The 13,955-nt window shown below is 47.6% G+C and overlaps 1 protein-coding gene across 2 annotated transcripts in view; it reads left to right on the top strand.

The window, feature by feature from the left end:
* Nucleotides 1-13,955, top strand: part of LOC137305738 (myosin phosphatase Rho-interacting protein-like) — a 242,455-nt gene that overhangs the window by 212,656 nt on the left and 15,844 nt on the right. For both annotated transcript variants that reach the window (XM_067974676.1, XM_067974675.1), the window contains exon 30: nucleotides 11,687-11,806. In XM_067974676.1, coding sequence (XP_067830777.1) covers nucleotides 11,687-11,806 — 120 coding nt within the window. The remainder of the gene's footprint in view (nucleotides 1-11,686; nucleotides 11,807-13,955) is intronic.

Genomic DNA, 13,955 nt, shown 5'->3' with positions numbered 1-13,955 from the left:
CTGAGGTACAGAGGGCTCTGGGTGTCCTAGTTAATAAATCACAAAAAGTTAGTATGCAGGTACAGCAAGTGATTAGGAAGGCAAATGGAATGTTGTCATTTATTGCAAGGGGAATGGAATATAAAAGTAGAGATGTTTTGCTGCAGTTGTACAGGGCATTGGTGAGATCATATCTAGAATACTGTGTGCAGTTTTGGTCTCCTTATTTAAGAAAGGACATAATCGCTTTGGAGGCGGTTCAGAGAAGGTTCACTCGACCGATTCCTGGGATGAGGGGTTATCTTATGAGGAAAGGTTGGACAAGTTGGGCCTGTATACACTGGAGTTTAGAAGAATGAGAGGTGATCTTATTGAAACATACAAGATCCTGAGGGGACTCGAAGAGGTGGATGCTGAGAGGATGTTTCCCTTTGTGGGAGAGACTAGAACTAGGGGCCAAAGTTTAAAAATAAGGGGTCTCCCATTTAAGACGGAGATGAGGAGAATTTTTTTCTCTGAGGGTTGTGAGTCTGTGGAACTCCCTTCCCCAGAGAGCGGGGGAGGCGGGGTCACTGAATATTTTTAAGGCTGAGTTAGATAGATCCCTGATTAACGAGGGAGTCAAAGGTTATAGTAGGTAGATGGGAAAGTAGGGTTGAGGTCACAATCAGATCAGCCATGATCTTATCCAATGGCAGAGCAGGCTCGAGGGGCCGAATGGCCTACTCCTGCTCTTAATTCGTATGTTCGTATGTTCGATTTATAAAGCCCAGGATCCCGTATGCTTTTTTAACTGCTTTCTCAACCTGCCCTGCCACGTTCAACGATTTGTGTACATATACCCCTAGATCTCTCTGTTCCTGCACTCCTTTTAGAATTGTGCCCTCTGGTATATATTGCCTCTCCTCGTCCTTCCTACTGAAATGTATCACTTCGTATTTTTCTGTGTTAAATTTCATCTGCCACGTGTCCGCCCATGCCACCAGCCTGTCTATATCCTCTTGAAGTCTATCACTATCCTCCTCACTGTTCACTACCCTTTCAAGTTTTGTGTCATCTGCAAATTTTGAAATTGTGCCCTGTACCCCCAAGTCCAAGTCATTAATATATATCAAGAAAAGCAGTGGTCCCAGCACCGACCCCTGGGGAACACCACTGTACACCTCCCTCCAGTCCGAAAAACAGCCATTCACCCCTACTCTCTGTTTCCTGTCACTTAGCCAATGCTGTATCCATATTGCTACTGCCCCCTTTATTCCATAGGCCGCAATCTTGATGATAAGCCTACCATGTGGCACTTTATCAAACGCTTTTTGAAAGTCCATATACACCACATCAACTGCATTGCCCTCATCTACCCTCTCTGTTACCTCGTCAAAAAACTCTATCAAGTTAGTTAAACACAATTTGTCTTTAACAAATCCGTGCTGGCTTTCCCTAATCAATCCACACTCATCCAAGTGACTTAATTCTGTCCTGGATTATTGTTTCTAAAAGTTTCCCCACCACTGAGGTTAAACTGACTGGCCTATAGTTGCTGGGTTTATCCTTACAGCCTTTTTTGAACATTTGCAATTTTCCAGTCCTCTGGCACCACCCCAGTATCTCCGGATGTTTGGAAGATTATGGCCAGTACCTCCGCAATTTCCACCCTTACTTCCCTCAGCAACCGAGGATGCATCCCATCCGGACCGGGTGACTTATCTACTTTAAGTACAGCTAGCCTTTCTAGTACCTCTTCTTTATCAATTTTTAGCCCATCCAGTATCTCAACTATATCTTCCTTTACTGTGACTTTGTCAGCATCTTCTTCCTTGGTAAAGACAGACACAAAGTATTCATTTAGTACCTCGGCCATGCCCGCTGCCTCCATGAGTAGATCTCCTATTTGGTCCCTCATCTGCCCCCCCCTCCTCCTTTTACAACCCGTTTACTGTTTACATGCCTGTAGAAGACTTTTGGATTCCCTTTTATGTTTGACGCCAGTCTATTCCCATACTCTCTCTTTGCCCCTCTTATTTCCTTTTTCACTTCCCCTCTGAACTTTCTATATTCCGCCTGGTTCTCACTTGTGTTATCAACCTGACATCTGTCATACGCCCCTTTTTTCCATTTCATCTTACTCACTATCTCTTTTGTCATCCAGGGAGCTCTGGTTTTAGTTGCCCTACCTTTCTGCTTCGTGGGAATATGCCTAGACTGTACCCGAACCATCTCCTCTTTAAAGGCCGGCCATTGTTCAAATACAGTTTTGTCTGCCAATCTTTGATTCCAATTTACCCGGGCCAGATCAGTTCTCATCTCATTGAAATTGGCCCTCCTCCAATTGAGTATTTTTCTTTAGAATGGTCCGTGTCTTTTTCCATAGCTAATCTAAACCTTATGATACCATGATCACTGTTCCCTAAATGCTCCCCCACTGACACTTGCTCCACTTGGCCCGCCTCATTCCCTAGAACCAAGTCCAGCAATGCCTCCTTCCTCGTTGGGCCGGAAACGTACTGGTCAAGAAAGTTATCCTGAACACATTTCAAAAATTCCTCCCCCTCTTTGCCCCTTATATTATTATTGTTATCCCAGTCTATATTAGGATAGTTGAAGTCCCCAGTTATCACTACTCTATGGCTTTTGCACCGCTCTGTAATTTCCCTGCAAATTTGCTCCTCTATATCCTTCCCACTAGTTGGTGGCCTATAGAATACACCCAGTAGTGTAATGGTACGTTTCTTAACTCTAACCAAATAGATTCTGTCCTTGACCCCTCCAGGACATCCTCTCCCTCCAGCACTTCAATATTCTCCTTAACCAATACAGCCACCCCCCCTCCTTTCTTCCCTTCCCTATCTTTCCTGAACACTTGTATCCAGGAATATTTAGTCTCCAATCCTGCCCTTTTTTGAGCCAGGTCTCTGTTATCGCCACACATCATATTCCCATGTGGCTGTTTGCGCCTCCAGCTCACCAACCTTGTTTACCACACTTCGTGCGTTTACACATATGCACTGCAAATGAGTATTAGGCTTTCTCGTACTCTCTCTTGGTCTGATCCCACCTAATACTGTACTATTACTTGCCCGAGTGCTATCTTTCTCCCCCGATCCTTTGTGCCCCTTGTTTCTCCTTTCCAATGCAACATCCTGGTGCCCATCCCTCTGCCAAATTTATTTTAAACCCCCCCTCCCCCAGCACAAGCGAACCTCCCCGCGAGGACATTGGTCCCAGCTCCGTTGAGGTGCAACCCGCTGGCCTGTACAGGTCCCACCTTTCCCAGAACTGGTCCCAATGCCCCAGGAATCTAAAGCCCTCCCTCCTGCACCATCTCTCCAGCCACACATTCATCTGCACTATCCTCCTATTTCTGTGCTCACTAGCGTGGCACTGGGAGTAATCCGGAGATTTCTACCTTTGAGGTCCAGCTTCTTAATCTCTTTCCTAACTCCTTAAAATCTGCCTGCAGGACCTCATCCCTCTTTCTACCTATGTCATTGGTACCAACACGGACCATAACCTCTGGTTGTTCACCCGCCCCCCCACAGAATGTTCTGCAGCCGCTCAGTGATATCCTTGACCCTGGCACCAGGGAGGCAACATACCATCCTGGAATCACGTTTACAGGCGCAGAAACGCCTGTCTGCTCCCCTAACTATTGAATCCCCCATCACTATTGATCTCCTGACCTTTCTCTTCCTCGCGACCCCCCCCCCCCTCCCCCCCGACCTGTACGGCTGAGCCACCCATGGTGTGGTGGACTTGGCTCTGGCCGCACTCCACAGAGGAACCCTCTCCCTCACCTTTATTAACTGAATATTGGTTAGAGAGAGGGATGCATCAGGGGACTCCTGCACTACCTGCCTGGTCCTCCTTGTCTGTCTGGTGGTCACCCAGTCTCGCTCTGCCTGCACTCTCTTCGGCTGCTGGGTGACCACCTCCTGAAACGTGCTTTCCACAAAACTCTCAGCCTCGCGGATGCACTGCAGTGACGCCAGCTGCTGCTCAAGCTCTGAAACCCTGAGCTCGAGCTCCTCCAGCTGACGACACTTCCTGCACCTGTGGTTGTCCAGGACACGGGAAGCGTCCCGGAGTTCCCACATTGCATCTGACGGGTGTGAGCTGCCCTGCCATGCCTCGATTTATTAGATTGTTTACTAAACTTAACAAAAATAAATTAAACTTTAAAAAAAAACTCGCAACAGATAAAGAAACGCCCACCAGCCAATCAGCTCCTTCCTCTGTTCATTTAGTTTTATTAGTCTAGTTAATAAACTAATTTAAGTTATTAAATTTAATAAACTAACAACAGTTTTACGCTCCCAGCTTTTAATTTAATTTTACCCAAATCCCTAACTTAGAGGGAATAAAGAAGCTGTAACACTCACCAGCCAATCACCTACCTGCTGTGACGTCACTCCCCGTTTTTTTTCCTGGATTCCTACCGACTGTCTCCGCAAGATACACTGGTCGGCCCCTCGATGACTCCCACCAGCCCCCCGCCACCCCCCTCTGGCCCCCCCGACGACTCCCGCCGGCCCCCGCCACCCCCCTCTGGCCCCCGACGACTCCCGCCGGCCCCCGCCACCCCCCTCTGGCCCCCCGACGACTCCCGCCGGCCCCCCACCTCCGCTGCTCCTCTGGGTCCACTCCCGCCGCCTCCTCTCCCGCCACTCCCAGTGCGTTTAGGCCTTCGAACCTTGACCTCTATTTGACTCTCTCTGCCGCCTCCCCTCCCACTGCCTCCGCCACTCCCAGCACAGAAGGAGGCCATTCAGCCTGTCGTGCCTGCTCGTTGAAAGAGCTATCGAATTAGTCCCACTGCCCTGCTCTTTCCCCGTAGTCCTGCAAACCTTCTCCCCTTTCTAAGTATTTATCCAATTCCTTATTGAATCTGCTCCCACCGCCCTTTCGGGTAGCGCATTCCAGATCATAACAACTCGCTGCGTAAAAAAAATTTCTCCTCGTTCTCGCCTCTGGCTTTTTTGCCAATTATTTTAAATCTGTGTCCTCTGGTTACCGACCCTCCTGCCACTGGAAACAGTTTCTCCTTATTTACTCTCATCAAAACCCTTCGTGATTTTGAATGCCTCCTCTTAACCGCCTCTGCTGTAAGGCGAACAATCCCAGTTTCTCTCGTCTCTCCACGTTAATGTGTGAACCCAAGCATTGGGGCCTAGAAATTCTGCACCCAGCACTCAATACGGAAAGCTGCAGCTCCCAGGGAGTGAGCAGCATTCACTGACAGAGCAGTCACCGCACTGCCAAGGTAATCCGTTAAATGCGAATCATTTTGGGACCTCCTGACGTCTAAATACAAGTTCCCCTTTTAATTTTAAGGCGGTTCTGTATTGGGGATGAATTGTTGTGAAGAAGGCATACGGAATGCTCTCCGTTATTAGCCGAGGTATAGAATACAAAAGCAGGGATGTAATGATGGAACTGTATAAAACGCTGGTAAGGCCACAGCTGGAGTATTGTGCGCAGTTCTGGTCACCACATTATAGGAAGGACGTAATTGCTCTGGAGAGAGTGCGGAGAAGATTTACAAGGATGTTGCCAGGGCTTGAAAATTGCAGCTACGAGGAGAGATTGGATAGGCTGGGGTTGTTTTCCTTGGAGCAGAGGAGGCTGAGGGGAGACTTGATTGAGGTGCACAAAATTATGAGGGGCCCAGATAAAGTAGCGGAGAGTTCAAGAACTAGAGGACATAGATTTAAGCTGATTGGTGGAAGGATTAGAGGGGACATGAGGAAAAACTTTTTTACCCAGAGGGTGGTGGGTGTATGGAATTCACTGCCCGAATTGGTGGTAGAGGCAGGGACCCTCAACTCTTTTTAAAAGTACCTGGACCTGCACCTAAAGTGCTGTAAGCTGCAGGGCTACGGACCGGGTGCTGGAAGGTGGGATTAGAATGGGCACCTGGTTGTTCTTCGAGCCGGCATGCACACAATGGGCCGAATGGCCCCCTTCTGTGCTGTATCTTCTCTATGGTTTCATCTGAACCTTCATCTTAATCAGGTAATGGGTGCACTGTGACAAGGTCACTCGTGTGTCGAGGATGGTTTGATAATTATTTTTAATAACTAAAAGCCCAAAACTCCATTCCAATCCTCGGCGTATTCTGGGTTGGTCTCTGGTTTGGGGACCACTCTGAGTGATTTTAGGAGGCGAGTGTGGGTGCTCCAGCCCGCCGATTTCCGAGTTTCCCAGGGACCCACCTGTGTGCGCGCGGGCAACCCGAAAACGGAAGTCCCGCTGGCAATTAAAACCGGCGGGATGACAGTTAAAGAGCCAAATGTACCTCATTGAGGTACTTAAGGCACTTTACCTGTGACAGATTAAGTAGCTAGAAAGATTTTGAATTTACCTGGGTGGCTTGCCCACTGTTTCTGATTCACACCTGGTGAAACCAGGGCCAGATCAGGGAAAAAGAAATTAAATAAAATAAATAAAAAAACATGCAAAGAAGTGGAAACACGAACTGCCTTTGAAACCTGCTTTGATGTCCGATGTCTCCTGCTCCAATGTCCCCCTCTTCACCCACCTGATCTCCCCCCGATCTTCCCCCGTGTCCCCCCAATCTTCCTCCGATGTCCCCCTCTTCCCCCTCCCAATCTTCCCCCTCCCAATCTTCCCCTGATCTTCCCCCGATGTCCCCCTCTTCACCCTCCCAATCTTCCCCCTCCCAATCTTCCCCTGATCTTCCCCCGATGTCCCCCTCTTCACCCTCCCAATCTTCCCCCTCCCAATCTTCCCCTGATCTTCCCCCGTGTCCCCCTCTTCACCCTCCCAATCTTCACCCAGTCTTCCCCCGATGTCCCCCTCTTCACTCTCCCGATCTTCCCCTGATGTCCCCCTCTTCACCCTCCCGATCTTCCCCCGATGTCCCCCTCTTCACCCTCCCGATCTTCCCCCGATGTCCCCCTCTTCACCCTCCCAATCTTCCCCCTCCCAATCTTCCCCTGATCTTCCCCCGTGTCCCCCTCTTCACCCTCCCAATCTTCACCCAGTCTTCCCCCGATGTCCCCCTCTTCACCCTCCCGATCTTCCCCCGATGTCCCCCTCTTCACCCTCCCGATCTTCCCCCGATGTCCCCCTCTTCACCCTCCCGATCTTCCCCCGATGTCACCCTCTTCACTCTCCCGATCTTCCCCCGTTGTCCCCCTCTTCACTCTCCTGATCTTCCCTTGATGTCCCCCCACCTTCCCCCCCCGGTCTTCCAGTCCAGCGCCGGATGACGTCTGTCTCTCTCTCTTTCCTGCCCCCTGGCGTTGCAGCTCCTGATGGCTGCCAGCCTGTCAATCAGACTAGCTGCCGGGCGCGAAACCCGAAGAGGACATTAACCACTATCAATCAACGTGCGATCGCGTTGGAAACGGTAAATTTGGTTCATGCGGGTTTGCCACGCGCCCAATCACCCCCCCTTCTGCCATCCCACCTCCTCGCTAATATCGGGGCCTATGTATTTTCAGAGTTGCCGTTTTCTGGTGGTGGGATCATTTTAACCTGATGACACCTTTTGTCACCGACTTCTCAGCCAGAGGAAATAGTCTTTCCTTATTCACTCTTATCAAAACCCTTCATAATTTTAATAACCTTATTAAATCTCCTCTTACCCTTCTCTGCTCCAGTGGAAATCGTCCCAGCATCTCAAGTCTCTCCTCATAACTATAGTTTCCCATCACTGAGATCATCCTGGTGAATCTACACTGTAAACTCTCTATGGCTTTAATGTCCTTTTAAAATGAGGCCCAAAACTGGACACCGTGCTCTAGCTGTAGCCTGACCAATATTCTGTACAAATTTATCATTACTTCTTTACTCTTGTATTATATTTGGAAGTCTCGCTCGAAATTGGGGAATTACCCTAAAATTAACAGGAAGCTGCAAAATGTCTGTCCTCGTGGGAATTCCCCTCGTCGTCGGATGTAACGAGCTTGTCCGCCATATTGATGCTTGGCGACCATTTTGCTGCTGAAAAATGGGCGCGTGCCGTCAGATTTCTGAGCCAATGAGTTTCCTGCTTTTTCCTTCCCATCAGGCTCGTGTAAGGGTCTCCTCAAAGTATTGACCGCTCAACACCAAACATCTGTGGGTGAAGCCCTCCCACCTCTGCATCCCCTACAGCATTCACTGAGCGAGTCCCCAGGATTTATCTTTGTTCCTCTTTCTAGACACGAAAGGCATCAAGGGGTATGGGGAGAGAGCGGGAATATGGTATTGAGATAGAGGATCAGCCATGATCATATTGAATGGCGGAGCAGGCTCGAAGGGCCGAATGGCCTACTCCTGCTCCTATTTTCTATGTTTCTGCTGTTCCTTCTCCACCTCAGGAATTGTACCCAGGCTTTTCTGGCATGGCACAAGGATGTTTATTATTTGTCAGTTAGAGACTGTTTAAATTGACAACTATTTAAGAATTCTCATCACTTCTCTAGAGGAACAGAATTGAAAAGCAGAGAAGTTATGTTAAACTTGTATAAAACCTTGGTTAGACCACACTTGGAGTATTGTGCACATTTCTGGTCTCCATATTATTAAAAGGATATAGCGGTGCAGAAAAGATTCACTAGGAAGATACCAGAACTGAGAGGTTATACCTATCAGGAAAGGCTGAACAGGCTGGGGGTCTTTCCTCTAGAAAAGAGAAGGCTGGGGGGTGACCTGATAGAGGTCTTTAAGATTATAAAATTGTTTGATAGGGTAGAGAAGATGTTTCCACTTGTGCAGGAGTCCAAAACTGGGGGGGCCATAAATAAGATAGTCACTAATAAATCCAATAAAGAATTCAGGAGGAACCTCTTCACCCAGAGAGTGGTGAGAATGTGGAACTCGTTACCACAAGGAGAAGTTGAGGCGAATAAGATTAAGGGGAAGCTAGAAAAGCAAATAAGGGAGAAAGGAATAGAAGGACATGCTGAAAGGGTTAGATGAAGAGAGGTGGGAGGAGGCTGGTGTGGAGCATAAACACCAGCACAGACCAGTTGGGCCGAATGGCCTGTTTCTGTGCTGTAAGTTTGATGTAATTCTCTGGAATTCCCGCAGGGATGGGTTTCAACAGGCAAGCATGCATTACAGGAAACCTTCCATGTGAAGGTTTTCACGTTTAGTAAACTTTTAGGGTAAATATAGGTCTCGTGACGAATTGTACAAAATATACATTAACGGCAGATTGCAGCCAACACACTGACCTTTGCTGACCTTATGAGATCATGAAACCTCATGCTGCCTGGTTCTGGCCAATATTTCCCCCTTAACCAACGTCTCTAAAACAGATTATCTGCTCATTGTCACATTGCTGTTTGTGGGAGCTTGCTGTGTGCAAATTGGCTGCTGCATTTCCCAACATTACAACAGTGACTTCATTGGCTGTAAAGCGCTTTAGGACGTCCTGAGGTTGTGAAAGGCGCTATATAAATGCAAGTCTTTCTTTTGCATTGGAGAGGGGTCCTGTGGGTTTGGAAATTGGCCCTCATTACCTGTGGGACTTGATTGCTGCTGAATGGGCAGCTTTCTTGCCACCCACTCCCACTATTGCATCCTCCCAGTGCCTAGTTTCAGATAGAAGAACTTCTATGTCTCTTGCCCAGAAGTTTGAGGCTGCCTTTTTCTTGGTTCTTGTTGGAGCCGTGTTTTTATCTTGTTGAAAAGCTTTAAATCCTGCGGCTGCACTCTCAGAAATGCCTCCTCTGCCTCCTCCCCCTCACCCCTGCCACTTATTTACTGGGCCTCCTGGCGGCAGATCACTGGACTCGCACAACTGATGTCAGACTAATCTGATCTGCAGTTACATGTTCACCCTCCTTGAACAAAAAATGGCCACTCCCCGGACCCAGGGCGCAATTTGTATGTTTAAGGAGGGTCGAAAATTCTGGTGTCTTTTGAGCCCTTTGTTGCACCGAGCTATTCCTCCATGGGTGGCGCAGCAGCTGAGGCCCACACTTTCCAGCAGGGTGAAGTGGTCAGCGGTCACACCGGGGAACCTAGGCAGTGTGCCAGGGTTCGGATCAGATTGCTCAGCAGCGAGCAGGGATTGAATCTGGGGGAGCTGTAAAAAGCAACAAAGGGATACAAAGAAAGCAGTGAGGTGCAAGAGGGGCATATAGTTTACAAAAACTTGAAAGGGAGATCAAAGCTAACAGCAAAAGTTTTATGAATATGCTAAAAGAGAGTGGAAAAGGGGAATGAGGACTCATTAAAGACAGATGCAGGTGAGATTATAATGGATAATAAGGAAATGATAGACTTGTTAAATGAATACTTTGTATCTGTTTTCACAGATGAGATGTTAGAAATGGGATAAGAGGATATAATATGCCAAGGGGTGGAACTTAGTGGATTTAATATAATGGAGAAAATAATGGGACTTAAGGTAGACAAATCTCCAGGAGCAGATTTTTTCCACCCCAGAGTGTGAAAAGAAATAGATGAGACAGAGTGATAGCTGATCAAAGAGAGTCAGCATGGATTTGTAAAAGGGTGGTCATGTCAGACTAATCGACTTGATTTTTTTGAGGAGGTGACTAGCATGGTGGACAGAGAGTGTCTATAGTTGTTGTCTATATGGGCATTTGATAAGGTTCCACACAAGAGATTACTTGCAATAATGAGAGCACACGGAACTGGATGTAACCTCGTGACATGGGTCTGTAATTGGTTGGGAGGAAGGAGACAGAGAGTAGGGATAAAGGGAATGTTCTCTGATTGGCGGGATATCACAAGTGGTGTCCCCCAGGGATCTGTTCTGGGGCCTGAGCTTTTCATCGTATATATTAATAGCTTGGACGAAGGAGTAGAGAGCTGTATATCCAAGTTTGCAGGAGACACTATGCCAGGAGGCACAGTAAATTGTATAGATTGGAACAGGAAGTTGCAAAGGGACATAGACAGACTAAGTGAGTGGGCAGAAAAAGACGACAGATGGGGGGGATTGTGGGATCATCCACTTTGGATCTGAGAAATACAAGTTGGAATATTTTCTTAATGGTGAGAGACCAGGAGCTGTGGAGGAGCACAGGGGTTTAGGTGTCTGATATCCGATCTGTCTTTCTTAGGTCCAAAGTGGATGACCTCCCATTTCCCCACATTGAACTCCATCTGCCACTAATAACAGATTCTAGTAAATTCCCCACAACAGACGTTAGACGAAGAGGCCTATAATTTCCGAGTTTGTCTCTCCTACCCTTCTTAAATAACGGGTAGGAGAGATAAACGAGGAAATTGTGAAGCAAATGATAAAAATTTGGTAAACAGGAACATTCTAGGGGAGATTTTCCAGGGTCTGTGCCCAGACACATTGGATCTCCTCGGCAGAGTGAATATCAGCAGATCGGGCAGGTCAGATAGCACTCCTGGAAAGGGACCTGTGCGATTCTCTGATATTCAGGAGATTTGTTCCATTGGAATTCTATACGATGGGAGTGAATGGTGAGGGGTTTGGTCCATTGCAATTCTATAAAGTGAATGGTTCAGCTAATACTAATTATACCACTTGTATTTACGTAATATTTTATCATGAAGAAATGTCACGTTTGAAGTGCAGTAACTGATATTATGCAGGTATGTCTTTATCTAGAGTTTATCTTATCTCTAACACCTCCTCGTTTCCTCTGGATTGTAACCTCGAGAGCCTGAACAGAAGACAAGTAGTGAACGGGCCATCTACCACCAAGGGTTTGACTCGGGTCCTATTCACGTTTCTGTCTTTCTTCTCCAGGAACTGAACGTCCAGCTGTCTGAGGAAATTGCACGGATACGGGCGCTTGTTACAGGAAAGAGCCATGACAACTTTGGGAATTCCTCTGTCACGGGTGACAGAGATACCTGTGAATTGGAGGTAAGACAGGAGGGGGAGGAGGGAGGGTCGGGGTGCACTTTTCATTGAACCAAAGACCATTTGGCAAGAAAACGTTTATAGAATCATACAGCACATAAGGAGGCCGTTCGGCCCATTGTGCCTATGCCAGCTCTTTGAAAGAGCTATCCAATTGGTCCCAATCCCCTGCTCTTCCCCCATAACCTTGCAAATTTTTCCTTTTTAAGTATTTATCCAATTGCCTTTTGAAAGTTACTTCCCTTGTGGGAGAGACTAGAGCTAGGGGCCACAGTTTAAAAAATAAGGGGTCTCCCAGTTAAGACGGAGATGAGGAGAAATTTTCTCTCTGAGGGTCGTGAGTCTGTGGAACTCCCTTCCCCAGAGAGCGGTGGAGGCAGGGTCACTGAATATTTTTAAGGCTGAGTTAGATAGATCCCTGATTAACGAGGGAGTCAAAGGTTATAGTAGGTAGACGGGAAAGTAGGGTTGAGGTCACAATCGGATCAGCCAAGATCTTATCAAATGGCAGAGCAGGATCGAGGGGCCGAATGGCCTACTCCTGCTCTTAATTCGTATGTTCGTATTGAAGCTGCTTCCACCACCCTTTCAGGCCTTGGATTCTAGATCATCGCAAATCACTGAGTAAAAAGATTTCTCCTCATCTCTCCCTTGGCTTTTTTTTGCCAATGTCCCCCGGTTCCCGAGAAACATTGACCAGGTTTCTCACTTCTGGTGTCTGCCTCAGTGAGCACAGCTGGAATCAGGCCTGGCTCCTGCTCAAATAGGCCGCTGCAATTTGCTGCCTCAACTCGCATATAAAGAATGTCCAGAGAGCAACTGAAACTTACGGCACTGCACCCCGACAAGTAGAGGAGGGAAAAACGTTAAAAATACTATCCGTGATCCCCTTAACAACCATCGCAAACAACTGTAATTATAACCACGGTGCCAGCTGTGGCTCAGTGGGCAGCACTCTCGCCTCTCAGTTAGAAGGTCGTGTTTTCAAGTCCCACTCCAGAGACTTGAGTGCAAAATCTAGGCTGACACTCCCAGTGCAGTACTGAGGGAGTGCTGCCCTGTTGGAGGTGCCTTCCTTCAGATGAGAACATTAGAAATAGGAGCAGGAGTTGGCCAATCGGCCCCTCGAGCCTGCTCCGCCATTCAATAAGATCATGGCTGATCTGATCCTAAATTCATGTCCAATTTCCTGCCCGCTCCCCGTAACCCCTAATTCCCTTTACTTCTAGGAAACTGTCTATTTCTGTTTTAAATTTATCTAATGATGTAGCTTCCACAGCTTCCTGGGGCAGCAAATTCCACAGACCTACTACCCTCTGAGTGAAGAAGTTTCTCCCCATCTCAGTTTTGCCAATGCCTTCACAATCTTATTTCACCCATCTTTCACCCATCTTTGGGAACATCCTTACCGCATCCACCCGATCAAGACCCTTCACAATCTTATATGTTTCAATAAGATCGCCTCTCATTCTTCTGAACTCCAATGAGTAGAGTCCCAATCTACTCAACCTCTCCTCATATGTCCGCCCCCTCATCCCCGGGATTAACCGAGTGAACCTTCTTTGTACTGCCTCGAGAGCAAGTATGTCTTTTCTTAAGTATGGACACCAAAACTGTATGCAGTATTCCAGGTGCGGTCTCACCAATACCTTATATAACTGCAGCAATACCTCCCTGTTTTTATATTCTATCCCCCTAGCAATAAAAGCCAACATTCCATTGGCCTTCTTGATCATCTGCTGCACCTGCAAACTAACTTTTTGATTTTCTTGCACGAGGACCCCCAGATCCCTTTGTACTAAGAACATAAGAACATAAGAAATTGGAGCAGGAGTAGGCCAATCGGCCCCTCGAGCCTGCTCCGCCATTCAATAAGATCATGGCTGATCTGATCCCAACCACAAATCTAAAGAACACAAGAAGTCGGAGCAGGACCCGGCCACATAGCCCCTGGGCCCTCTCCGCCACCCACAGGGCATTGACCGATCCGAACTCAGCTTCATGTCCAATTTCCTGCCCGCTCCCCATAACCCCTAATTCCCTTTACTTCTAGGAAACTGTCTATTTCTGTTTTAAATTTATCTAATGATGTAGCTTCCACAGCTTCCTGGGGCAGCAAATTCCACAGACCTACCACCCTCTGAGTGAAGAA

Source organism: Heptranchias perlo, chromosome 40 (genome assembly GCF_035084215.1).
Source record: "Heptranchias perlo isolate sHepPer1 chromosome 40, sHepPer1.hap1, whole genome shotgun sequence".
In the NCBI taxonomy this organism is placed as follows: Eukaryota; Metazoa; Chordata; class Chondrichthyes; order Hexanchiformes; family Hexanchidae; genus Heptranchias; species Heptranchias perlo.
This window is presented reverse-complemented; position numbering and strand designations above follow the sequence as displayed.